The sequence below is a fragment of the Hylobates moloch genome, unplaced genomic scaffold, assembly GCF_009828535.3.
Source record: "Hylobates moloch isolate HMO894 unplaced genomic scaffold, HMol_V3 SCAFFOLD_68, whole genome shotgun sequence".
Taxonomy (NCBI): domain Eukaryota; kingdom Metazoa; phylum Chordata; class Mammalia; order Primates; family Hylobatidae; genus Hylobates; species Hylobates moloch.
The window spans coordinates 238,127-265,569 of NW_026652343.1; the positions used below are offsets into that span (position 1 = coordinate 238,127).

The 27,443-nt window shown below is 39.4% G+C and overlaps 1 protein-coding gene across 1 annotated transcript in view; it reads left to right on the forward strand.

Annotated features, from left to right (window-relative positions):
- Positions 1-27,443, forward strand: part of LOC116463813 (centrosomal protein of 112 kDa) — a gene marked incomplete at its 5' end in the record, with an annotated part of 357,755 nt that overhangs the window by 234,033 nt on the left and 96,279 nt on the right. Inside the window, one exon of the mRNA XM_032147080.3 lies at positions 17,824-18,054. Within this exon, the coding sequence (XP_032002971.2) occupies positions 17,824-18,054 (231 nt within the window). The remainder of the gene's footprint in view (positions 1-17,823; positions 18,055-27,443) is intronic.

Here is a 27,443-nt window from a genome sequence, read left to right on the forward strand (position 1 = left end):
CTTTCTTTCTTTCTTTCTTTTTTATTCTCTACCTAGAGTACTCTCATTTTTTGCAGGCAGGATAATTTTTTTTCTTGACATTAGACCTTTGTAGTGTGCTCCAAACCTGGGTATTAATTGTTCTAAAACTTTTAACAAAATTAAAGTTTATCGGCCAGGTATAGTGGCTCATGCCTGTAATCCCAGCACTTTGGGAGGCCAAGATGGGCGGATCACGAGGTCAGGAGATCGAGACCATCCTGGCTGACACGGTGAAACCCCGTCTCTACTAAAAATACAAAAAATATTAGCGGGGTGTGGTGGCGGGCGCCTGCCTGTAGTCCCAGCTACTCGGGAGGCTGAGGCAGGAGAATGGTGTGAACCCAGGAGGCGTAGCTTGCAGTGAGCTGAGATCGCACCACTGCACTCCAGCCTGGGTGACAGAGCGAGACTCTGTCTGAAGAAAAAAAAAAAAAGTTTATCTTGCCTTTCCTATATGTTAAGTTCTGTCCTCTCCTTCATCTTGTAGTTCTAGTGTCATTGTGAACAAAGGTGCCACACTTTAGTCTTGTGTATAGAATTCCTTCCACAGCTAACCTATTCTTTAGAGTTTGGGTGAATTTAAGCCTCTTCTTCATCTGTACAAGTTGCAGAGGAAATATTTTCACCAAACCACAAGATGGGCTAATGATTTCATTTCCAATTACTAGGTCTAACAATAATAGTAGAACAAGAGTTGAAAAACACACATGCATTTCAGATAATACCAAACATGCCTTATTGGCTCTCAGAACAATTTTTGAATCACTTTAAAGGTAATCTGCTGGATGTATTTCTAAATAGCTCTCGGTCATTTAAGGGATCTTAAAAATATTTTCCACTTGATAAAGCACAGATAATATTAGTGAAGAAAGTTATATTTGCAGGTTAGAATGCAGCAGGTTAAAAATAGAAAATGTGCTGGCCTGGGCATCTGAAGAGCTGGTTTCTTGCCCAGACTTCTGTGTGACTTTACCTGCATCCCTAATGTGTCTCTTTTCTACTGTTACCAGCTACCTGTCTATGCAATAACTTACGAGAACACGTGTTCAAGTTTGAGCCCTATAAAAATACTATAAAAAATATAAACTTTAATTCAGAAACTTACAGCAAAACGTTGCCTCACCTATAAAATAACTATGTAACTTGTGATTTAATTTGAAATCAGTCATTTCCAAAAAATGTTAAAATGCATATTGTATAATTGTATAGTAAAATATGCTTTTTATTTTCCCTGTTTAGATGAATTTCAGTTTTTAAATGCTAATGAACATATATATAGTTGTATGCATTATATAAATTCAATCTCCATGAAATGAATTGACAGGTTGAACCTATCCAAAATATTCTTTTTTATTGATATAACAGTATTTTCCTAATATATTCTATTATTTTTTAATGTGTATGCTGTCCTTTGAAATCTGAATATTCAATTTCAAAACATCAATTCTATATATTTGATAAATCTCAAAATGCATATTTCTTTCAATGTTTTTTTTTTTTTTAATTTTGAGACAGAGTCTCACTTTGTTGCCCAGGCTGGAGTGCAGTGGCATGATCTCGGCTTGCTGCAACCTTCGTCTCCTGGGCTCAAGCGATTCTCCTGCCTCAGCCTCTCGAGTAGCTGGAATTACAGGTGCCCGGCACCATGCCCAGCTAATTTTTGTATTTTTAGTAGAGGCAGGGTTTCACCTTGTTGGCCAGGCTGGCCTTGAACTCCTGACCTCAATTGATCCATCTTCTTCGTCCTCTGGGAAGTGCTGGGATTATGGGTGTGAGCCACTGCACCTAGCCATCAATGTATTTCTTTTATTAAAAAGTAAAATGAGATATTTTATTTTGGTGGAGGAAAAGTTTTAGACAAATAAAAGTCTGAAGTTTTGCCTCATTCATAACATTGACATAAGGAACAAGAACCAAATATAACAGAAAGAATATCTCTTCTCTATATTTTAATTTTAAAAATTTATTAATACATATAATATAAACTCATAATACATAGATACTTTGATTATATATTATAAATAACAGAAATATGTATTTTCAAACCTAGTCATCAGGTTTTTATTTTTTCCCCCTTCAACATTATTTGAAAAAATAGCCATGGGTGACTTCATTCCCCCTTTACTTCATAAGTTGGCTGCTGCAGACACTAAAAGTTATCTCCCAGTATTTCCAACTTGACAACGGTCTCAGTGAAATTTTAGGGACATATAACTAAGAACAAATTTGGGGTGATTTATATAAAAACATTAAAACGGGAAATACATAGTAATAAATAAAGCTAAGTTATTAAATAAGCTCCTTATTATTTAGAATCTAAAGAAAAAGAGGTAAGGAGAATTTAAATGTATAGGCTCCATAAAACTAAATAGCTAATAACAAGAATTTTTTTTTCAAAATTACTTACAGGATATTCATCTGGCTTCTGTAGATTAACCCCAATCTCTTAAACTTTATACATTTATGTGACTTTACATTGATAATTGGTCTTTGTAATGACTTTGAATTACTGTATGGTCCTGGAGTATTTTCAAAATCTTCAAAGTAAGATTAGAGTATTGTTACAGGATACTTGGGGTGTTGCTTGGCCAGCCGGAAACCTCTGTGGCCAGTGGCGTCTTTGCCCGGATTTTGCTCTGGTCCTCTGGGTTTGTTTCGCCCACTTGGCCTGGCAGGCTGTGTCAGCTTGCATTACCTGCCTGGATCCCACTCAAAGTGGTGAATAGTATGTGAGCGAGCGTGGGGTCCAGCTGCTGTGCACAGGCGGGCATGCTGGCAGCAGTGGGGCGGGCAGCTCCAGGCGTACTAGCTCCCTGCAAGGTTGCAGCCGGACTGGGCATACCATAAGCAGCTGCCATGGCTGACACAGGGGAATGTGATGTGGCACTCAGAAGCTTGGAGACATCAGGAACCACAGAGCTTTAAAGAGGATGTTACAGCCCTGGCTTGGGGAGCTCCTGGGTCTGGGCTCCCTGAAGGGCTGCAACTCTTCTCTGCTTCTCTCTTCTCTCCTCTCTCCTTCTTGTCGCCTGCAATGTGGTGAGCAAGGGGCATGGGTTTGTTTTTTTGGCAGGTCCCAAGTTCTTGTCCTGTGTCCAGGAAGAATGAGGTATGCAGACAAGTGGAGGGTGAGCAAGATGAAGAGGAACTTTACTGAGCAATAGAACAGCTCAGAGGGGACCCAGAGAGGGTAGCTCCTCTCCGTAGCCAGGGTGTCTAGACAGGTGTTCAGCTCTTAGCAGAGAGGGTAGCTCCTCTCTGCAGGCAGATTGTCCCAATGAGTGTTCAGCTCTCAGCAGAGAGGGGACCCTGAGGTGGGTAGCTCCTCTTGGCAGCTGGTCATCCTTTGTCTCTTCTGATCTGGCTGAGTCTGGGGCTTTTTATGGGCCTCAGAGGGGAGAAAGTGCCTGTGATTGGTCCATGGATGGCCATGGCAGGCCTGGAAAAAGCACCACAGGTTTCCACTGCCGTCTGCAGGGACCAGCAGCCCAGCTCCCAGGCTTCAACCCCTCCCTGGCTTGAAGGTGGGGCTTCACCAGGGACCCACCTCCTTTCTCCCAGAAGCCTGTCTGCCTCCTGCTGCCATTCATGGTGCCCAGGCTGTTTGTGCCAAGGGGCGCAGGCCAATGCCAAGCACCCGTTGGTGCCCAAAGTCTGGAGGGGACTGAGGCAACGGGGCTGCTGTGTCCGTGATGCCTCCAGGGTGCGCACAACTGACCAGGCTGCAACAGCACCTGGGCTCGGCCCCGACCTTGCTCCAGGATTGGAGTGGGTGCCGGGAGCAGGGAGAGGCCAGGCAGTGGGAGCAGACATCTCTGACCCTGTTAGGGAAATGGGGGGCCTTCCCAGGCCCCCGAGAGTGCAGAGATGCCTGGGTACATGGCTGTGTCTGGGTGGCTGCAGCTGTACCCAGGATGGCAGGGCTCCTGCCTGCTTCTAGACCCCAAGAGCACAGGGAGGCCCAGGTCCACAGCCACGACCTGAGTGACCCCAGCTGCACCCAGGAGGGTGAGGCGCCTGCCTGCTCCCAGCTCCCACCGGCTGTGTAGAGCGCAGCACCACCCTGGGCCCAGCTCCGCCTCAGGGCACCTCTCTGTCCGCCCCTCTGTGCCCAACCGTGCTGCTCCCCCACTGTCAGGTGAGGCGGCCGGGCCCCATCAAAACAGCTCCCAGAGTGGCGGTCTCTGGGGGACTCCCAGGAGTGGGTTCTGCACACTGCCCACCTTCTCTCTGCATTTTCCCTGCTGCAGTGGCAGGTGAGGGGCAGGTGGCCTGGCAACCCCAGCCAACCCTGCCCAAGCAAACCTGATGCTCTTGGTACCGGCTTCACGAGTCCCCAGCTGCACCTTCAGCCACGTGCTGGTGGGCTCCTGAGACCTGTGGGGAGGGCGGTTGAGGCCATGGCAGAGGCTCCAGGCCTGGAAGCGGGTCCTGCCCAGCTGTGCAAGGGTGTGGGTGGTGCAGTAGGTTGCCTTGGGGATCTGGACGGCCCGTTGCTGCCATCAGTATTATAGATACATATCTAGCAACTTGCCCACCTCAATATAGTATGCTTAGTTCTCACTGTATGATACTTACCATAAGCTAATTATCTCACTTATATACAAGCCATGCACACCAACTGCAACAGTCCTTCTTGGCTGGGTGCAGTGGCTCACACCTGTAATCCCAGCACTTTGGGAGGCCAAGACGGGTAGATCACTTGAGCTCAGGAGTTCCAGACCATCCTTGGCAACATGGCAAGTCCCTGTCTCTACAAACAGTACAAAAATTAGACAGTCGTAGTGGCATGGCACCTGTGATCTCAGCTACTGGGGATGCTGAAGTGGGAGGATCGCTTGAGCCTGGGAAGGTGAGGCTGCAGTGAGCCGAGATCATGACACTGCACTCCAGCCTGGGTGACAGGGTGAGACCCTGTCTCAAAAAAAACCCACAACACACACAAAAGAACAGTCTTTCCTGTATAAAGTAAAATGAAAGGACCAAGTGAATAAAAGGTACATAGATACGTACACACACACACACACACACACACACACTCTTGCTTACCCCTAAAAAGCCCGCCCACTGCAGGAGTGGCTAGAGTGGTATAGTAGCGCTCTGACCTTTTCTACATGATGTGACCAGTCGAGAAATTAGATGTTCATTTTACATCTTTACTCATCTGGGAGGTTTTCAGTCCTGCGGCATTTACATCCTTGTAATAATAAAGATGCCGATGGTGTTGTACTGCTCTTTAGCCAACAGCCATGAGCAGGCACACCTCCGCCTTTCTAGTCTACGCTCACCCATAATTTACATAAGAAGCACAAGTATATTTGAATTCTGTGACATTGAGCTCTCAGAAATCTGAATGAAGCAGTTCTGATAATGCCTGACCAAAGATTAGTCACTTCCATACTGTATCACTAACTAATTGTGTTTGTGACCAGCTGAAGAATGTCAAGGAAGGTGGGAGAATGGCGTCGGGGCCCCAGTTATTAGGGTCCTTGCCCTTTCACTGTGGGAAGAAGTTTCCAGTGACGAGGAAGTCAGGAGCTTGGACTGCTTCTCTTGAAATCTAATCCACATCTTGAAAATTGTGCTTCCTTGCTACATCTTGGGTATAAACAAGGCTACAGCTCTTCTGAAAGGGACACTCAGGCACATTAACATAGACAACCCAGCATCTTAAAATATTACTCGAAGAGGTAATGGATAGTTAGGTGAACACATGGAGTGGCAAACTGCCCGAGGATCAAAAATCTGAAAGATCTGAAACCTGTGTCAAATCCAGAGTTCCCATGAGGCACTCTTTTTTTTGTTTTGTTTTGTTTTTTTGAGATGGAGTCTCACTTTGTCGCCCAGGCTGGAGTGTAGTGGCACGATCTTGGCTCACTGCAACCTCTGCCTCCAGGGTTCAAGCGATTCTCCTGCCTCAGGCTTCCGAGTAGCTGGGACTACAGGTGCGTGCCCCCTGTCCAGCTAATTTTTGTATTTTTAGTAGAGACGGGGTTTCACCTTGTTGACCAGGTTGGTCTCGATCTCTTCTCTTCACTGCTTGCCTTGGCCTCCCAAAGTGCTGGGATTACAGGCGTGAGCCACTGCGCCTGGCTATGGAGGCACTCACCTTTCTAGGAACACCTGTGCCTCAGACTGTGCTGAATTAAAACCTCCTAATAGTCTATGTCTTCTACCATTTTGTTTCTTTTTTTTTCTTTTTCTTTTTTTTTTTGAGACAGAGTCTTGCTCTGTCACCCAGGCTGGAGTGCAGTGGTGCGATCTCGGTTCACTGCAAGCTCTGCCTCCCAGGTTCACGCCATTCTCCTTCCTCAGTCTCCCGAGTAGCTGGGATTACAGGCACCTGCCACTGCACCTGGCTAATTTTTTTTTGTATTTTTAGTAGAGACGGTGTTTCACCGTGGTCTCGATCTCCTGACTTTGTGATCTGCCCGCCTTGGCCTCCCAAAGTGCTGGGATTACAGGCGTGAGCCACCGCACCCGGCCCATTTTGTTTCTTTTTAATCATGCCTATGGCCTGAACCCATGGTGCTCATGACACACCATTCTCCTGCTTCAAAACAGAGCTGATTAGTATTTAATTATTGTATTTAGTTTGTTAGAAACAAATTAACCATCTGTCATTATTTCTAGTAGTAACTTTTATCTTTGGAAGGCAAAAGCCAGGTTTTCTTTTAAGGTTAAATTATTTTATGCTTAAGGTCTTATGGGAGTTGTTTATAGAATGAAAGAAAATTCTTTTGCATGTGACATTTACAAAATAATATTAGGAGACTAAAAGACCGTAAATTAAAATAATGTATTTTTTGAATTTATAAGCTTAAATCCAAGTATGTGTATTTATTGTGTCCAGAATAATGAAAATGGAGGAATAATTTTGATACATTTCATACAATTTAAAATAATAAATTTGGTGGCCTTAATATTAACAATACATAATTAAAATGTATACTAGAACTACTAATACGTTATTCTGAAGAGAATATATTATTTTTTAATTAACTTTATTAAATACTAAACAAAAGTAAGGAATAATGAAGCCATGTAATATTCAAAAACATAATTAGAATTAAGTGTCTCCTATGAAATATTCACAAAAAAAGAAAAATTGTTGGGCTATGTGCATTTCCATAATAAATAGTAGCACTCTTACAATGTATCAAAAATAATTATTGTCCTAAAATTTAAGAAATTATCTTTTAGAAGCATTCTTCTTGTCAGCTGCGCTTAAAACGTCTGCATCATCTTTTTAAAATTTTTATCTAGTGTCTGATACATACAAAGAATGTGTGTCATAATTAATATTTAAATACTAATACATACAACAAAATGAACATCATGAACTGACCACTCAAGCTGAGAATTGGAACATTACTATTATTATTATTTTTTGAGGCGGAGTTTTGCTGTGTCACCCAGGCTGGAGTCAGTGGCACGATCTCGGCTCACTGCAAGCTCCGCCTCCCGGGTTCACACCATTCTCCTGCCTCAGCCTCCCGAGTAGCTGGGACTACAGGCGCCCACCACCATGCCTGGCTAATTTTTTGTATTTTTAGTAGAGACGGGGTTTCACCATGTTAGCCAGGATGGTCTTGATCTCCTGACGTGGTGATCCACCCGCCTTGGCCTCCCAAAGTGCTGGGATTACAGGCGTGAGCCACCATGCCCGGCCAAGAATTGGAACATTATTAAAATTGCTGCCTGTACCTGTGCGCTCCTTCCTTTCCCATATTTCTGACCACCCTTCCCCAGAGTTAACAGTTATTCATAATTGTGTGTTGATAGTTACCTAACAATGTTTTATGGCTTTGTTGTACATATATATATTCTCTGAACAAAATATTGTTTATTTTTGTTTTTGAACTTTGTAAAAATGGTTGCATGTTGTAGGTAATCTGATTTGCATTTTTCATTCAGTGTCTTATGTTTAAGATTCACCCATTGTGTTGTGCACAGCTCTGGTTAATTCATTTTGCTGTATATAATATTCCATTGTATCAAGATAAATCAGTGACAACCATGAGGGACAAGCTGAGTTATGGTACAAATACTGCCCTGTACATTCTTGGGCATGTGCCTAGTGTTCATGTGTAAGAGATTCTCAACACATATAGCTTATGAACGTGTCCAACTTTCCGAGGTAGTGCCAAGTTAACTTACAGTAGGGTTTTATCACCTTACACCGAAATCAGTAATGTGTAAGAGTACCCATTGATACACATTCTTGCCAGCATTTGGTATTGTCAGACTTCTTAATTTTTGCAAATATGGTGATTGTAAAATGATATCAAAATAGCCTTAATTTGCATTTGTGATGACTAATGAAGTTGGGCACCTTTTCATGTTTACCATTAAAATGTTGCCTTTTATGATGTGCCTGGTCATGTATTGTTTTACTTATTTTCTGTTGGGTTATTTATCTTTTACTTGTTGATATACTTTAGACATTATGAATAATATTCTTTTGTAAGTTACATATGTTGCAGATGTTCCCTTCCAGTTTGTGATTTAGTTTTTCGTTCTTTCTTGCGTCTTTTGATGAACAAACGTTCTTAATTGTATTGCAATCTAATTCATGAGTCTTTTAAAGTTAGTGCCCTTTAAGTCATGCCTTTCCTTACTTTGAAGTCATAAAGCCATCTCCCATATTTTTAAAAGTTTTGTCTTACGTTTGGTCTCTCATCCACTAAGAATTGATTAAAAAAAACAGTTTTATTGAGATATAATTGCCATTCCATACAATTCACCTATTCACACTGCACAATTCAGTGGTTTTCAGTATCTTCAGGGTTGCAAAACCATCATCATCATTAACTGTGTCACCTGTCTCCAAAAACTCAGACTCATTAATGGTCAGTCTTCATTTCCAGTCAACACTCCCAGACTTAGACAATCCACTAATCTAATCTATCTCTATAGATGTGCCTGTTTCAGATATTTCATGTAAAATATTGGAATCACACAATATGTTGTGACTGGCTTCCTTCACTCAGCATGTTTTCAAGGTTCATTCCTACTGTAGCATGTATTAGTTCTGCATTTCTCTTTATTGCTGAATAATATTCCACTGTGTGGATATACTGTATCTCATTTGCGCATTCATCAATCGATGGACATTTTGGTGGTTTTTCCTCTGGGGCTGTTATGAAAATTGCTGCTATGAACATCCATGTTACAAGTTTTTGTGTTAACATAGGTTATATTTCTCTTGGATATACACCTAAAAATGGAAATAACTTATTTTTGTCCATTGTGTGAGATGGGGGCCTGCTTTTATTTTTCCCAATGTGAATAACTTCTTTTGTCAGCATAATTTTTAGAATACATTGGCTTGTCACATCCCCACTACACTGTAATGCCAGCTCTGTCCAGTGTGAGCCTGTTTCTAGGCTCTCAATTCTGTTTCATTGGTCAATTTTTTTCTGTTCTCTATGATAAGACTATACTGTGTTGATTATGATAGCATTATGTTAGACCCAAATTTCTTGTAGGGAATATCACACCACCTGTTCTTTTTAGGGGTGTCATGGTACTATGTTTGTCCCTGTACATATTAGATTCACCTTGTCAGGTTTCTTGAAAGCTTTTCTTGAAGTTTTAATTGGACTTACACTCCAGATTAATCTGCAGAGAACTGATGAAGAGACTTCCATTACCCTAATATATCTCTTAGTTATTTAGATCTTCCTTTTATGTCTTTCAAAAAGCCTTATATTTTTTTCCTTAGGGTTTTGCACATCTTTTGATAGGCTTATTTCTAAGATTCTTTGTTGTCATAGTTGTAAATGTTTATAATTTTTTGCTGATGTATAAAAACTGCAGTTGCTTTTTTAACATTGATCATTTATTCAGACATCACTCTAAGCTCTTATTATTTCTAATAATTTGTACATTCATTTTCATTTTTTATATATACTGTCATGGCATCTACGATTAAAGATAGGTTTTTTGTTTTTTTTTTTTTTTTGAGATGGAGTCTCGCACTGTCTCCTGGGCTGGACTGCCGTGGCGCAATCTTGGCTCACTGCAACCTCTGCCTCCCGGGTTAAAGCAATTCTCCTGCCTCAGCCTTCCAAGTAGGTGGGATTACAGGCGCCCACTACCACGTCCAGCTAATTTTTTTTTTTTTGTATTTTTAGTAGAGACAGGGTTTCACTATGTTGACCAGGCTAGTCTCAAACTCCTGACCTCGTGATCCGCCTGCCTCGGCCTCCCAAAGTGCTGGGATTACAGGCATGAGCCACCGCACCTGGCCCAGTCTTTTTTTTTTTTTTATGTTCTTGTCATACACTTGTGAATACAAGTAATGATAGTAGACCTTCTTCTCTTCTTCCTCGTTTAAAAAGGATATTTTACAACTTCACAATAAAGAATGAATGAAATTTGATGGGTCTTTTGGCAAATACCTTTTATCTGGTTAAAGTGATCTTTTCTATTTCTATCTTGCTAAGAATTTTTGTTGTTTAATTTTATCAGATGTTTTTCTGTGTATTCAGATAATCATAATGTTTTTTCTCTTCTTTTTTTTTTTTTGAGATGGAGTCTCACCCTGTCACCCAGGCTGGAGTGCAATGGCACGATCTCAGCTCACTGCAACCTCTGCCTCCTGGGTTCAAACGATTCTTCTGCCTCAGCCTCCTGAATAGCTGGGATTACAGGCACCTGCCACCCTGCCCAGCTAATTTTTGTATTTTCAGTAGAGACAGGTTGCGCCATGTTGCCAGGCTGGTTTTGAACTCCTGACCTCGTGATCTGCCCACTTCGGCCTCCCAAAGTGCTAGGACTACAGGCATAAGCCACCGCACCTGGCCAGTGTTTTTTCTTTTAATGCATTGATGGAGTAAACTATATTATAGGTTATTTTCAGACGTTACATCAACCTTAGGTTACATTCAGTTGTTTCCATAAGATAAAATTAAGGTAAAATTAAAAGCACTTTGAATTGATCTCTAGAATTAGACCTAAAACAGTTTTGACACTTTTTACATTGGTACTATTTTGGGTGGGGATGAGGTGGTTATTGATGACAGTCCGGGTGAGTGGAAGATAGTTTACTGTATCTACTTTTGTGGCTTATAAATTCTTATCAATGTCAACGTATTTCCTAATCAAAAATAAATTCATAACATTTAAATTAAAATACTTAGAAATAATTGATAATGAAAATAGTACTTCTCAAATCTTGAAGGATGAAGCTAAAATGAGAGAAATGGGTACACTTAACCTGCCATTTATTTAAATGTTTAATTGTTAATGAAGTAGGCAACCAGCTTAAGAAGTTAGAAAAATGAAGTGTTCCTGTAGGACTGATCAAAGAACAAAGTGCAAATAAACAGTATTGGGAACAAAAATAAAGCTATGGTAATGTTATCAATAAAAGATATTAATAACATTAAATTTAGAAAGGATATATTGCAGATCATCAGAGATTAAAAAAATAAGGTATTAAAAAGCATTATGTCAATAATTGGAGAACCCAGGTGAAATGGACAAATTTCCAGGAATACATAAAATGCTATAAGAGGAAACAGGAAACTAAATAATCTAATATAATTAAGCAAATTTTAAAAAGAGTTAAAAATCTTTCAACAAAGAAAACACTGAGTTCATATAATTTTACAGGTGAGTGCTATAAAAATCTCCCATGGGACAGGTCACTCTAGTCTTTTACAAACTTTTCCAGAGAAGAGAGAAAGAGAAAAATACTCTCAAACCAATTTAAAAGGTTATAATATTGATAGAAAAGATGACTGATACAAGAAGAGAAATAAAAATTCCAGACCAACTCACTCATGAACACACACGTACAAATCTGGAATTATTAGCAAATCAAGTCCAATAATGTATAAAAATAAAGTATGTAATCACCAAGTTGTAGAGAATGCAAGGACATAGAAATTTACAAATGCCAACAAATACAAATTTAGGTGAAGAGGAAAAATTCCTAAACTATAAAAATTTACTAAAACTGACTCTGTAAAAGACCAGAAAATGTGAATCATCCTATAACCATCAGAAAAATTGAACTAGTGGTCAAAATTTTTTCCAGATATACAATATCAAGCCCAGATGGCCCTACTGGCCAGTTCCACTAAATATTTAAGAAACAAATAACTCATCTTATACTGATTCTTTCAGAGGATAAAAAAGGTAGCATCATTCAGCAACTCAATTTATGAGACTAGCATAACATCAATTTAAAAATATGCCAAGGAGAGTCCCCCACCCCCCCCCCCCAAAAAAACCTCAGGTCAATCTCTCAAAAATCATTAGCAAATTATTAGCAAACTGAATCCAGTAATATTATCTTATGGAAAAAACTGAATGTAACCTAAGGTTGATGTAACATTTGAAAATAACCTATAATATAGTTTACTCCATTAATGCATTAAAATAAAAAACATTGGCCAGGTGCGGTGACTTATGCCTGTAGTCCTAGCATTTTGTGAGGCCAAGGCGGGCGGATCACGAGGTCAGGAGTTCAGTTAGCAAGCCATCAATATCAAGACAAGACTCTACACCAGCAAAAAGATTAGGACTTAAGAATGGCTTAGATGATGGTTAACACTTCTTAGCAATAAGGTATTTTAAATGAAGGAATGCACATTGTTTTTTAGACATAATCCTCACTGAATAAACTGCAAGCTTGTCCAACCCACCTTATTTTGCTGTTGTTCTGTTTTGTTTTGCTTTAGGCTTTTAGCAGCCAGAAGCCATGGTTTTTAAGTTTCTGTCTCTAGTGATAAGCAGAAAAGAGGGATGAGGAAGGGGCTTTACTGGCCCAACCAGAAACAGAAACTAAGAACCCATGACTGTATTTTCTCCCTTGGACACTCCTGAATAGTGTATAACTTTTATATGCGCTGGGAAACCAACCAGTTTATGTGACTCACTTTATGGAGATATTTGCTTCATTGAGATATTCACTTCATTGCAATATTTGCTTTATTGAGGTGGTCGGGAACCAAACCCACAGTATCTCTGTGATATGCCTGTCCTGGAAGGATGAAATACCAGGGAGCTACTAAATGTGACAAATATGCTAATAAATGGGAATTAAATTAAAATTGGGTGTGTGAAAATATAGAACAGTATCTACACAGTGATGACAATGTGCATAAAAATACTTTTATATACATTGACAGAGATTGAAATTCAATTTGGGATGGTCTCAGTGCTTTTGGAAAACTAACATTTTTGCTCATTTTAAAAAAATTTTCCTAGTGGGCACAATGTATCATATTTGGCTGGTGGTTACATTAAAAGCCCAGATTTTACCACTATGCAATATATCCAAGTAACGAAACTGTACTTATGCTCCCAAGTCTATAAAAATATTTGTATTTTTTAATTTTCAAAAAAGACATTATGGCCCTATGGCTTTTTATTGTGAACTTTGTACTAACCGTAGTGAAAATTAGGGGATAGAAATGCATAATAACAAATTAATAAAGTACAATAAATATGTACTCTTCCTTAAGATAAATTCTTAATACTTTGAGATGATACAGTATATGATAAAAAGCAGGCTTTCAAATCAGCTTGAGCTTGGATAAAATCTTTCCATATCTATTTTTCTCAGACTCTATTATTTAGATGTTGTCACTTCCTCTGTCCTCCACAAATATTAGCTTTTCTTTTACATTTTCTGTATTATATTTCTCTGCTGCCTCCCAGGGAGTTCTTCAATCTTACCATCCTTCCAATGCACAATTCTATTCTTTGGCTTCAGCTAACTTGCTCTTTTTCCTATCATTTTCACTTTTTCCTTCTTCTATGACTTATTAATTGCAGCTTCATGTCTGTAACTTCTTCCATTACACTTTTCAGTATATTAAGTATATATGTTACTATTTGTATGTTTATTATAGACTTTTTTTGGAGATAAGATCTCCTTCTGTCACCCAGGCTGGAGTACAGGGTATGACCATGGTTCACTGCAGCCTCCTGGGCTCAATTGATCTTCTCTCCTCAGCCTCCTGAGTAGCTGGGACTACAGGTGCACCCCACCACACCTGACTCATTTTTGTATTATCTGTAGAGAAGGAGCCTCACTATATTGTCAAGGCTGGTCTTGAACTCCTAGGCTCAAGCAATCCACCTGCCTTGGCCTCTCAAAGTGCTGTGATTACAGGCATAAGCCAACACACCCGGCCTATTACGCACTTAAAAAATTCTTGTTTCATCTGTTCCAATTATACTGCTCAGATAATATATGTTATTTAGGTGTCTCTTTTTGGTAGTAGTTTTGCTCCTTAGGTTTATTTACTTTGGCCAGGGAGCCCATTTTCCCCTGGGACTATCAGATATCCCGACTGGGGAAGAGCAGAAGGCCCATCTTTAGTCCCTGACCTGTTGGATGAGCTTATGGAAGGATGAGATTATGAACCCCAAGACAGAGCCCTTCATTGCCGTACCACTCCCTTTCACAGTTACTTCATCAGGAAAACCTGCTGCTCGGGAATTTACCTAAGCTCCTGGAAATAAGTGTCTAATGACTGAGTCACTAGTCCTGGGAGTTTGGAGGGAAGTGTTTGGAAGGGAGAATACCCAGGAAGTTCAGAGAATTCTGCGCCTGTTTTCTTCAACTCCTCACCCAAGGAGGGCTTTGCTTTCCTTGGTATTGACTGACTGATGTCAACACTATGTTGAGTTCTTGCTCCCAACATGGTAATGGAACAGATATGATTTTACCTGGCAACAAAAGAGAGAGACAAGAGCAGAAAGTAAAGCATTCCTGCAACCCACCTTCTTACAGCGGTTTTCTATTATTTTCTTCTCCAGGCTGTACCCCCTTAGGACTGTTTTTATTCCACCCAGGAGCTTCTCAAAATTTGCTTTTGTTATGTTTATTATTGTTATAATCATTAGTATCTCAGATTCGTGCTTCCTGTGCTTTCTCCAGGATTGATTTTGGGGAAGGGAGCCAGCAGCCCATCCTTGTCTGCCATGTTGATATCCCTGAGCTTTTTTTAAAAAAAAGAATGTTCTGCCTCCCAAACATGTAACTGTTGTCACGGCTAAAGTCTGTCTGCTTTCAGAAGATGTATCCTCTATTTCAGAATCTGATTGCATTGACTATCTCTTCTCTTGGGTTCAAAAGAATCATTATAAAACAAAGAACAAAAGGTAAAAGACTGTTTTCATGGACAGTTGATCCACAGCTGATTATTGATATACTGATATCAATCTATGAAATAGAGAAACAAATAGATGTTAAACATTGCATAGATTTCCTGAAGAAAAAATAACTAATTTTTCCACTACAGGTTTACAAGTTTCAGCCTTTTATATAAAGTCCTCTCACACATTCCTTTGGGACTAGTTCAAGTAAGCTTTTCTTAGAAAGGCCGGATAAAAATGGGACATCCTATCACCTCCAGCCTCGAAGGCTCAGATTTATTACTGTAAAGCATTTTCTTTCCTCTAACACAAATGTTACTGTTCTAGATGTCTTTTCCAGTCTAGTGTAGAGAGGCCACAGGGTTAATAGTTGAGCTAATGTATACTGAACACAATCCAAAATAAGATGCCTGGTGCAAAGTAAACACTCAAAATTATAGCAATTATTATTTATCATGTAGAAATCACAAAATTGTTAAAAATAGGATGAATATAATATTTATATTGAAAATGAAATAATTCTTCTAGATATTTTGACGAAAGCAACTTCTCATCATTTAGCTTTGTATTCATCTTCCCAGCATCATAATGTGACATTTGGATTCCTGTCACTTTTTTATTTTTCTGGTTTCCAGTCAAGGAAATGTTGGTTTAGGCTGTGCTTGTTGAACGTACATTAGGCATGAAATGAAACATTTATCATTGTGTTTTGGAAAATGTTGCATTGCTGGCTAATGTGTTAGTGGCAATAAGTAAGTGACAGAAGATTTCAACAATGTAACAAGCTTGATATGATAGGCATGTATAGGATACAGCACTGAAAACTGTAGAAAATACAGAACAGACATTTCTTAGCAATCATACATAAAGCTTTTAAAAAATTGACTATATAACTTGCCATCAAACATTCTCAAAATTTGCAAAGAATTAATGGGAGATAGACTACATTCTTTGGCCACGATGCAATTAGAAGTGAATGACAAAACAATAACCACTGAAGTCCATTTCCTGAGTTGAATGGTGTGCCTCTCAAAATTTCCTGTCTACACAGAACCGGAAATAGAATTTTTTTTTTTTTGACATGGAGTCTCGCTCTGTTGCCCAGGCTGGAATGCAGTGGCGCAATTTCAGCTCACTGCAACCGCCACCTCCCAGGTTCAAGCAGTTCTCTGCCTCTGCCTTCCAAGCAGCTGGGATTACAGGTGCCCACCACCATGCCCAGCTAAGTTTTGCATTTTCAGTAGAGACAGGGTTTCACCATCTTGGCCAGGCTGGTCTTGAACTCCTGACCTTGTGGTCCACCCGCCTTGGCCTCCCAAAGTGCTGGGATTACAGACGTGAGTCACTGCACCTGGCCGGAAATAGAATCTTTGCAGATGTAATCAAGTTAGGATTAGGTGATGCTGGATTAAGGTGGGCCCTAAATCCAGTATGACCAGTGTCCTTATAAAATAAGGCACCACAGAGACATAGACACCCAGAGAGAACAAAACCATCTGAAGACAAAGGCACTGATTGGAATGATGCATTTACACACCAAGGCACAGTGATTGTCAGGAAATACCAGAAGCTAGGAGACAGGCATGGAACAGCTTCTCCTTCAGAGTTTCCAGAAGGAACCAACTCTGCCAACACCTTGATTTTAAGACTTCTAGCCTCCAGAACTATGAGAGAATAAAATTCTGTATTCTGTTCTTTTAAGCCATTTAGTTTGCGCTACTTTGTTATGGCAACCCTGGGAAACTAATATGTCCCATATGCTTGGGAATTAAGAAACATACTTCTAAATGGTTCATAAGTCAAAGACAAAAATCATAATGGAAGTTAAAAAGTATTTTGAACTAAATGATAATGAAAATACCACATATCTAAACCAAAGAGATGGAACTAAATCAATATTCAGAGAGACATTTGTAGTCTTACATTTATAAATCAGAAAAGAAGAAATGATAAAAAATAAATGAGTTAAGTATCCAAAATAAGAAGTTAGAAGAAGGAATACAAAATAAACCTTAGGAAAGTAGGAAGAAGGGCATAAAAATAAAAGCAGAAATCAATCAATAAAAAGTAAAAATCCTATAGGGAACATTGGATGAATTTCAGGAACATGATGATGTTGAATATTTGAAAAGGCAAGTTTCAGAAAAATACATGTAATATTCCATTTACATAGATATTAGAAACAAGTAAAACTAAACAATATGTTGTTTAAAGATCCAAAAGTATGGTAAAATGTTCCAGGTGGTATTTGCCTCTGAGCTAGGAAGGAATGACATGGGAATATGAAATGAAGGAAATAGAGGAGGGAGGGAGGGAGCGAGGGAGGGAAGGAAGGAAGGAAGGAAAGAAAGGGAGGGAAGGAAGGAAGGAGGGAAGGGAGGGAGAGAGGGAAGGAAGGGAGGGAAGGGAGGGAAGGAAGGAAGGGAAGGGAAGACAGGAGGGGAAGGGAAGGAGGGAGGGAGGGAAGGAAAGGGAAGGAAGGAAGGAAAGGGAAGGGAAGGAGGGAAGGGAGAGGAAAAGAAGGAGGGAAGAAAGAAGGACAGAAGGAAGGATGGAGTACAAGCTAAGCTTTCTATTCCATATGTTCGTATTTCATTTATTGGCCTTTTGCCCATTGGTTCTTCTTTTGTGACTCCCCTATTCATATCTTCTGCCCATTTTTCCATTTTTAAAAACAAGGTTATTGCCGACATGGAGGCCCACATTCACAAGTTGAGAGAAGAACTGATCAATGTGAACTCACAGCGGAAACAGCAGCTGGTAGAGCTTGGTCTTCTTCGTGAAGAGGAAAAGCAAAGGGCTACAAGGGAACATGAGATTGTCGTCAATAAACTGAAGGCTGAATCAGAAAAGATGAAAATAGAGCTGAAAAAGACTCATGCTGCTGAGACAGAGATGACACTGGAAAAGGTAAGATATTTAACTGGTTTTTTAATAGACACTTGAAACCCACGTTTAAAATCCATTGCCACCACCCTTATATTTAATCTCCAAAAGGTAGTAGACATGGCATTACTCTTTAAATGTATAAACTCTTCAATCGAGGAATTTAAGTATCTTGCTCCTATGTCTAAGTACCAGTAAAATAATCTGGGGAATTTCCTAGCTTTTCCCTTGACTTTCATGGAAGGGATTATATGGAATATCCTATTCCGTAGTAGTTAAATACACATTGTAATAAAGTGATATTATAATATTTTCCAATATTATTTTGATTAGAAATTCTGGGGCTGTATCCCTAAATTTTCCTAGATGGAGACTAAGTTTCAGATCTTCCCTCAGTTGTCTAATAAGCATTTCTAGATTTTACAGTTTTTTATAACAGTGTCACATAAATGATGACTTAGTTTCCCAGGTTGATATTTCAGTCGAGATAAGAAAAGTCTTTTTAGAATTATATATTATTGGAATAAATGTCAATATAATGTTTACACATTTTGATTGGACTTACATTCAAGGTACAATCTCAAATATTCTTTCTTTTGACGTTCAGAAAAAGTATAACTATTTTAGTCAGGTACTAAATGTGAATTGCTATTTCCAAAATTGCCTCTTGAGTTTCTTAAGACCAGTCTTTATCTTGGGAATGAGAAACTTGAAAAGGATAACTTAAGAATCATCTAATTTTGTTTAATTTCTTTCCACCTATCCCTCTTCATCTTCAATTGTTGAGCTTTTAAAGAGTATGCAATACCATACTAGCCATTACTACACTGATTTTACATAGACTGAGATCCTAAGGTACTTGCTTTATTGTACTTTAATTCATTTGAAAGTCAGATTTCAGCAGATTTGGCCCTTGACAGCATAGCTATGAACCCAGAAATAAATAGGGAAAAGAACTGTAAATAGGCAGGAGTGAGCCTGACTTCTTGGGGGAACAGCAGGGAAAGTGGTGTGTCTGGAAATGATGAGTGAGAAGAAGAGGGAAAGTGATGAGGCCAGAGAAGAAACCTCAGGGTGTGGGTCCAGGTCACATAGGTCTGAGTAGGCCAATGAGAGGGCTTTGCTTTGACTCTCTATGAGTAGAGGAACTTGGCAGATTTTGAGCATAGGAGTGACATGATTTGACTCACACTTGAATAGGATGTCATCTGCTGTGCTGAGAATAGACTGTATTGATGGTAAAGGAGGAAGTAGAACAGTTAAAACGCTGTTGCAAAAATATAGAGGAAAGGTAATAGAGAGTTGGGTCTAGCCAGTAGCAATGAAGGTAGTAAAACCTGATCAGATTTGGGATATGTTCCGAAGGTAGAGCTGACAGCATTCACTGTTGGTTCATGGGATATGCTGGGGGGTGGGGAGTAGGGTGGAACAGTCATGGGCAGCACCAAGGCTATTTTCCCAAGCCAGTGGACAGATGGAATTCCTCTTTGCCGAAAGGAAGAAGACTACAAGACTAATAGGTTGGGCCACTCGGGACATGTTCAGGCTAAGTGGGATGTTAGTGATAATTCCCTCACAGCAGGATAAAATAATAATGTCTGGATGCTGAAATATACAGTTCAGGAATTAGGGAAATATTCTTTTTTTTTTTTTTTTTTGAGACAGAGTCTCACTCTGTCGCCCAGGCTGGAGTGCAGTGGCATGATCTTGGCTAACTGCAACTTCCAGCACCTGAGTTCAAGCAACTCTCTTGCCTCAGCCTCCTGAGTAGCTGGGATTACAGGCACCCGCCACCACGTCTGGCTAATTTTTGTATTTTTAGTAGAGATGGGGTTTCATCATGTTGGCCAGGATGGTCTCAAACTCCTAACTTTGGACAATCCACCCAACTCGACCTCCCAAAGTACTGGGATTACAGGCATGAGCCACCGCGCCCGGCCAGGAAATATTCTTATATTGAATAGTCTCGGACTTTGACAACAGCAGATGAAAGAGAGACTGATGGAAAGTGAAAGTGGTGTTGCCACTTATCTTTTCTGTTAACTCTTACACACACCTCACCTTGGCTTCAGTCAACTCTTCTGGCAGTTCAAAGTATTTCTAAGTAAATGTTCTTAAATAGCACAGATACCTGTGCACCTTGATTTAATAAAATTGGATATGCCAAAGTCAGACATATAACACATCCAATTTAGGCCGTAATTTTCCTGCATTATATATTCACATTCCAAATTCCTCTTTTTAATAGGAGATGAACTTTGTCAAACATAGGTTTATACGTGATGCTAATTTACAGGGTAAAGATAATTTAAAAATTAGTATCAGAAACCTGAATTTTTATATCCCAGAAAGGCATTATCCCAGGCACTGTGGGTATATAAAAAACAGGAGAGGGGGCCACTGTCCGCAAATAGAAAAAATAATAGTGACTGCAAGAAAAATACTGCAAGTACACTGCACAGATAACTATAATGCAAGACAGTGTGAATTTGGGAAAAATCATTTTCTGCTGAGGAAATCAGGGAAAATTAATTGGGAGAGATGTCATTTGAATGAGACGTAAGTAACATAGGTAGGATTTTAATTAGTAGATATGTTGGATGGCATTCTAAGTCAAAAGAATAAAGAAAGCAAGAGCAAACAAAACCGTTTCCATGACATAGAGGTTGATCCAGGAGAGAGCTAGCGACCAAACTAAGATAGCTTCGGGATCATTGAAAGTCTCCAAAGCTGTGATAAGCATTTTTGCTTCATTGGGTAAACAGTGAGGAGTTGCTGAAGGTTTTAGGGAAATGAAGTGTCAAGATTTCAGTGATTCTTAGGAACATGATCCTCTTGGTGTTGGCAAGATGTGGTAGCAGCAGCAGGAGGTAACAAGGACTGGATTAATCCAGGCAGGAGGTCCTTGAGGGCACAGTGGATGTGCATCAGAAGGCAGTGAGAGTGTCGGCAGTAGCAAGGGGACAAAGAGGATATTTGAAAACCATCATAGAGATAGCACTGATTAGGCTGGTTAAATATAAATCGACCAGGAATGTAGAAGGAAGCTGAACTGAGTTAAGAACATGTGGAGTTTGAACTGACACTACACTTTCCCTTGCTGTTGAAAGAATGCTTCTGGATATCCCAATAGCAGGCAGGATTGGAGACAAACAGCTGTGGGAATTACCCACAGAGAAGGCCTGGCCAGTGGCCTTGAGAGTGAGTGGGACTGTTAAAGCAAGGGGGAAAGAGGCGGGGAGGGAGGGAGAGGGAGGGCAACTGTGAAGGAAGAACTTAGGGGTACAGCTCCATTTGAGAGGTCAGGGAGGAAACAGTAGAAGAAGGGTCATGAAGGTAGAAGGAACATGAGAAGAATGCATTTTTATGTAAATAGAGGAAAAGACTATTTGGAAAGGGGGATTGTCAAGAATGTGACCCAAACTCAGGAAGGATGAGGGTTGAAGAAAGGTCACTGGATGTGAAACCACGAAGTCATTGATGATCTTGGACAGTGCGCTGAAAATGATTGTGTGCCCAGAAACAGGGTTACAAAAGATAAGTCTGGAAGTGGAAGTGAGGGAACATTCTGTTGTTTGGGAAAGTACAATGTTAAAAGGAAGAAGTAGTTCCAAAGAGCAGCAGGAGTTAAAGAGAATATATTTTGGGGCTGAACATGGGTTGAGCATTTTGAAGTACATACGAAGGGACTAATGGAAAGAACAGCTTAATGATGTGAAGAATCAGAGATCACTGATGGCTTGTGATCTGTGAGGTGGTGCAGGTGGGAATGGCATCCCCAGCACAGACCCAGCACAGGCCCACCTCAGCCCTCGGCTACAAGGCTGCAAGGGTCCATTGGTCTTTTCCCAGAATGTGCCACACTCTCCCCTACCTCCAGATCTTTGCAGCTGCTGTCACCCTCTGCCAGAATGCATCTTCGCATGATTTTTTCGATGGCCAACCTCCTTAACATCATTCTACACTCCTCAGAGCATCCTTCCCTGACCTTTTCATCCAAAGTCTGGCCTACCTATGCCACCTTTTTTTGTCCCATTGTCTTCATAGCTCATAGCATTGCTTGAAATCATCCTTTTATTTGTTCACTTATTTATTTCCTCCCACCCTCTAGAACATAAGCTCTGTTAGCAGGACCTTGTCTATCTTGTTTACTTCTGTACTGCCAGTGCCTAGAAAACCCAGCTCAGGGCAGGTGCCCTCCGAGTATGACGTGAATGAGTGACAGGAGGCATGACCTTCACCAGGGGAGGAAGGAAGTCAAGGATTGGTAAAGATATAGAGAAGCTCTCTGACAAGACTTGAAAATACTTTGTAGTTAATAGCATCTGTATTCTTAGCAAAGAATCAGAGTAGTCTGCTTAGGTGAGGAGTTTCAGGAAAAGCGAAACAGGCTTCCAGCTGAACAGTGGAATGCCTTGGAAAGGAAGAAGATGTAAGGGAATTTGTTCCTATAGAATTGGAGTTCTGCAGGTAGAGGAGGGAGCATGGGTATCCTGCATCTGGAAGAATGGAATGCTCCTGGATTGAAGTGAGAACACAAGGGATCCCAGAAGGTAGAAAGGAGGTTTGAGGACAGTTCTTTTAGCTGGCATGGGTAGAGGTACTGAGATGAACCAGAATGGAGGGACTTGTTGACAAAAAGGGAGAGTCTGGGGAAAGGGAAGACTCTCTTTTACATAGGCTGGCGTTTAGTGCGATGAGTTTGGTTTTTGTCCAGTTGGTGGAATTCACCAACCTCAAAGTCCATATGATGAAATCTAAATCCTGTGCCCACATCGAGTAATTTGTATTTCTGAATGATTGATATTTTTACATAAATAGTCAAAGGAGTTCAGCATTTTCAAATGCAGTGAAGACCTGGACTCCGAATTCCGTGAAAGCAGGAAATATTTGTTTCTAATGCCCCAGGAGCTTGCATGGTGCCTTACACAAAGTAAGCACTCATTAAATATTAAGTGAGTGAATAAAAGAATGATAATCGAGGCGGGCGAATCACGAGGTCAGGAGATCGAGACCATCCTGGCTAACACGGTGAAATGCCGTCTCTAGTAAAAAATACAAAAATTTAGCCAGGTGTGGTTGCAGGCCTTTGTAGTCCCAGCTACTCAAGAAGCTGAGGCAGGAGAATGGAGTGAACCCGGGAGGCGGAGCTTGCAGTGAGCTGAGCTCGCGCCACTGTGCTCCAGCCTGGGCAACAGAGCGAGACTCCGTCTCAAAACAAAACAAAACAAAAAGAATGATAATCTACTGAGAAATTCAAGATAGCCTCTGCCTGGTCATGTGAATAAACTGTTATTGATTTATCCACATTTGATCTCAAATCATTATAAATACTTTGGATAGGATATGATACATCCTTGTATTCAAATACTAATTTACATGTTATTTTAGTGTTTTGATTTCCTTCATATCACTTAATAAGTTAAAAACATAGCATTAATCTTTATTCAGACATACTTTGAATTTTTCTACACAAATTTTTTAAAATTTGAGTTTTTACTATAAGAGTTTGAATTAAAACTAACAAGCTGCTGATTCTGTTGTGAGTCTGTTGTGTCATTCTGCCAGTTACTTGAACTCTTCTCACTATATCTTTTTAAAAGTTTGATGTTTTTATCGTGTTTAAATAAATCTGAAATTTAAAATATTTGCCAGTAGTTTAAAACCCAGTCAAGAATTTAGAGGTTTAGAAGTTCATTTTCTATCATTGAGTGTATAATTGAGGAGAGGACAATAACACCAGAATAATAAATAATCTCAATGTAACATTCTATGTGGATCTGTGTTGTTTCAGTAGCACTTACAATGTTAAGGTTATAAAAGAATTCCTAAGTCCAGATCCTACCTGAGTTCCTGTCAGCAGCAGTTTAGACCCAGATGATACCTTCAATGATTTTGAGTTCAGAGAAACATGAAATACCTCCACAAGGTCAAAATGCTTCAAATAGAGAATCCAAGAGAGTAAATGATGGACATTTGCGAAGTGAAAGCTTCTTTTGTGGCCTTTTAAAATCTTTTCAAACCGAATTGAAACAAAGTCCATAAAATATGAACTTTTGAAAAATTAAAGAACATTACTAAGTGATGATAGTGGGTAATTTTCAGAAGATTGATTAAAACTTTGGTATCTAAATTGGACAACTGTTTTAGAAAGCTATTCAGCTATTTTAAAAATAACCTTCCTTGAAATAGAAGATATTTTAGAAAATAGGGAAGGTGGAGAAAGGTGTAAAATTCCCTGTTCCTACCACCACCCAGATATAATAGTAATAATTTAATGTATATGTAAAATAACCATACTAAGCTGCCTAAGATCATACTAATTAATTCAATCTCTTGCTTTTTAAAGCATTATACTAAGAATATTCCAATGTCATTTGAAATTCTTTGAAAATATTGTTTTCATTGTTTCATGATATCCTGTTTTACGGGTATAACAATTTTTTTTTTTTTTTTTGAGATGGAGTTTCGCTCTTGTTGCCCAGGCTGGAATGCAATGGTACAATCTCGACTCACCACAACCTCCACCCCCCAGGTTCAAGTGATTCTCCTGCCTCAGCCTCCCGAATAGCTGGGATTACAGGCACGTGCCACCATGCCTGGCTAATTTTATATTTTAGCAGAGACACAGTTTCCCCATGTTGGTCAGGCTGGTCTTGAGCTCCTGACCTCAAGTGATCCACCTGCCTTGGCCTCCCAAAGTGCTGGGGTGACAGGCATGAGCCACCTCATCCGGCCTTTGATATAACATAATTTTTCTTTTTTTGAGACGGAGTCTTGTTCTGTCGCCAGGCTGAAGTGCAGTGGCACGATCTCAGCTTACTGCAGCCTCTGCCTCCCGGGTTCAAGCGATTCCCCACCTCAGCCTCCCTAGTAGCTGGGACTACAGGCGCGTGCCACCATGCCTGGCTAATTTTTTGTATTTTAGTAGAGACGGGGTTTCATCATGTTGACCAGGATGGTCTTGATCCCCTGACCTCGTGATCACCCACCTCGACCTCCCAAAGTGCTGGGATTACAGGTGTGAGCCACCACACCCAGCCAGATGTAATTAATTGTGTTATTTCTTTATTTTATAACATTTAGGTTTTTTTTTTTTTTTTTTTGAGATAGTCTTCCTCTGTCACCCAGGATAGAGTGCAGTGGCCTGATCTCGGCTCACTGCAACCTCTGGCTTGTGGGTTCAAGTGATTCTCCCGCCTCATCCTCCTGAGTAGCTGGGACTACAGGCATGCGCCACCACATCCAGCTAATTTTTGTATTTTTAATAGGGACAAGGTTTCACCACGTTGGCCAGACTGATCTCAAACTCCTGACCTCAGGTGATCTGCCCACCTTGACTCCTAAAGTGCTGTGATTATAGGCGTGAGCCACTGCACCCAGCCAAACTTTTAGATTTTATTTTAATTGTTTGATGTGGAGATTGGCATCATTATACATAAACTTTTGTTAACACCTCTGTTGACATTTTCAATTTCAATTTTTTTAGGTTAAAATCCTAGTAGAATTAACAGGTCAAATTGCATTTCAGAAAGTTTATACTAATGTATATTTACTTCAGTAGAGTATCTACTTATCTGTAGACTTATTAGTAGTTTTACCTAATTTGTAGTACATGTTTGTGAAAAAACAGTTTTAATTTGTATTTTTAAGTGTGAGAGATGGAACATTTACAATGGATTTACCTGTTATTTATTTATATTTCATTTTCTGGAAATTGCCTGTTCATGTCTTTTGCCAATTTTTCTTCCTTTAGGGTCCTAATGTTTTTCTCATCAGCTTATCTAATAAACTCCTTTTATATTTAGAATGATAAAACCCTTATCTTTGTGGCAAATATCTTTGGCATTTGCCTTTTATGATTTAATTTTATGATACACAAACATTTTATTTAAATTTAGTCTAATCTGTCCATCTTTTCCTTTGTAAATTCTCGACTATAAATAGTTGTTTTCAGCTTCATGTTTTGATATTTATAAATATACCAACACATCAAACGTTTTCTACAACGTACTCTACTCAGTAAAAGGCTCTTAGCATTTTGACATAGCATTTACCAGCTTGGGTTCCTGGTCTGTAATTTTAAGTGGTGTCTGAAGGATTATACTGGAATTCTGCCAGCCTGAAGTCATGAAAAGGCTTTGAGCAACAATTCAGCATCTTTTTCAAGTTTAAGAAAAGCTCCATATGGCATAATTATTCAAAGTTAAGGTCATAGAAACTACTTAAACCTTTAAAATTTATGATTAAACGATTAATATTAACTTATGAAGACATTGTCATTTTGGCTTAAGATGGATTTCCAACCTTAATTTTGTTCTTTTTACTTTCATCTTTTCCATGACTTTTTCCTTTGCTAAAAAATGTGAAGTTTTATATCCTTAAACTTTAAATTAAATGTTATCCTCAGGTTAGAATTATAAAATTGATTGGCCAACAATATCCCGTATATTTTTTATTAGGTTCCACAAATATTGGTGAACTTAAAGTCAGCATTTTCCTCTGGATATATAAGCTATAGCCTGGTGTAATAGATAATGGCACCTGTAAATATAACAATAATTTAATTTACCAAGTAAAAACATACACAAATAACGTGGAAAACTTAGGATGTGTACATAATTTGAATGTGATGAATTGATGTTCATTTATATGAAGGTTTATATTAATGTGCTTTTGAATGACCTAAATTGTAAAGCTTTCTTATGACAGGGGTTATAATCTTGTCTTATACAAAAACTAAGACTTTTTATAGGATAATTTTTTTATTTCAACTTTTATTTTAGATTCAGGGGGTACATGTGCAGGTTTGTTACATGGGTATACTGTGTGATTTTGAGGTTTGGAGTACTTTTGTAGGATAAGTATTTAAAGAAATAAAAAATTAAAAAGCCAAAAAATCCTTAAAAAATACTTATTGGCATAATTAAAAAGAAAAACTAAGACTTTTGTTGTTATTTTGACAGAATACACAAATCAAACCAAATCAAATATTTTAAATATATTTATGTATCTCCTATGGAACAAGAAGAAATCGATATTCCTTAGACCCTATTTTACATGAGCCCCAGCTCTCCTACTTTATCTGGTTTGTATGTGAGGCACTCGTATCACAGTGAGTCCACTAAACAAATGTTAGAATAATATCTGGAGCATTTGTTTATTAACAAAATAAGCACGGGTACCTATCATCATTAATGCTTGAGTATTTACATGTTCAAAGGTCTATCATCCTTACCTGAGAGGGACTACAAAGCTCAATGTCAGTGTGGAGTCATGGATGTAGATAGAAATAGACTGCTCCCTTCTGAATGGCTTTCACAGTTTCCCCAAGAATCCCTCTTTCTCCCTCTGCCTTCTGCTGCACATTAATTAAAGAGCACTTTATTTTCTGGCAATCCAGGAGAGCAAGT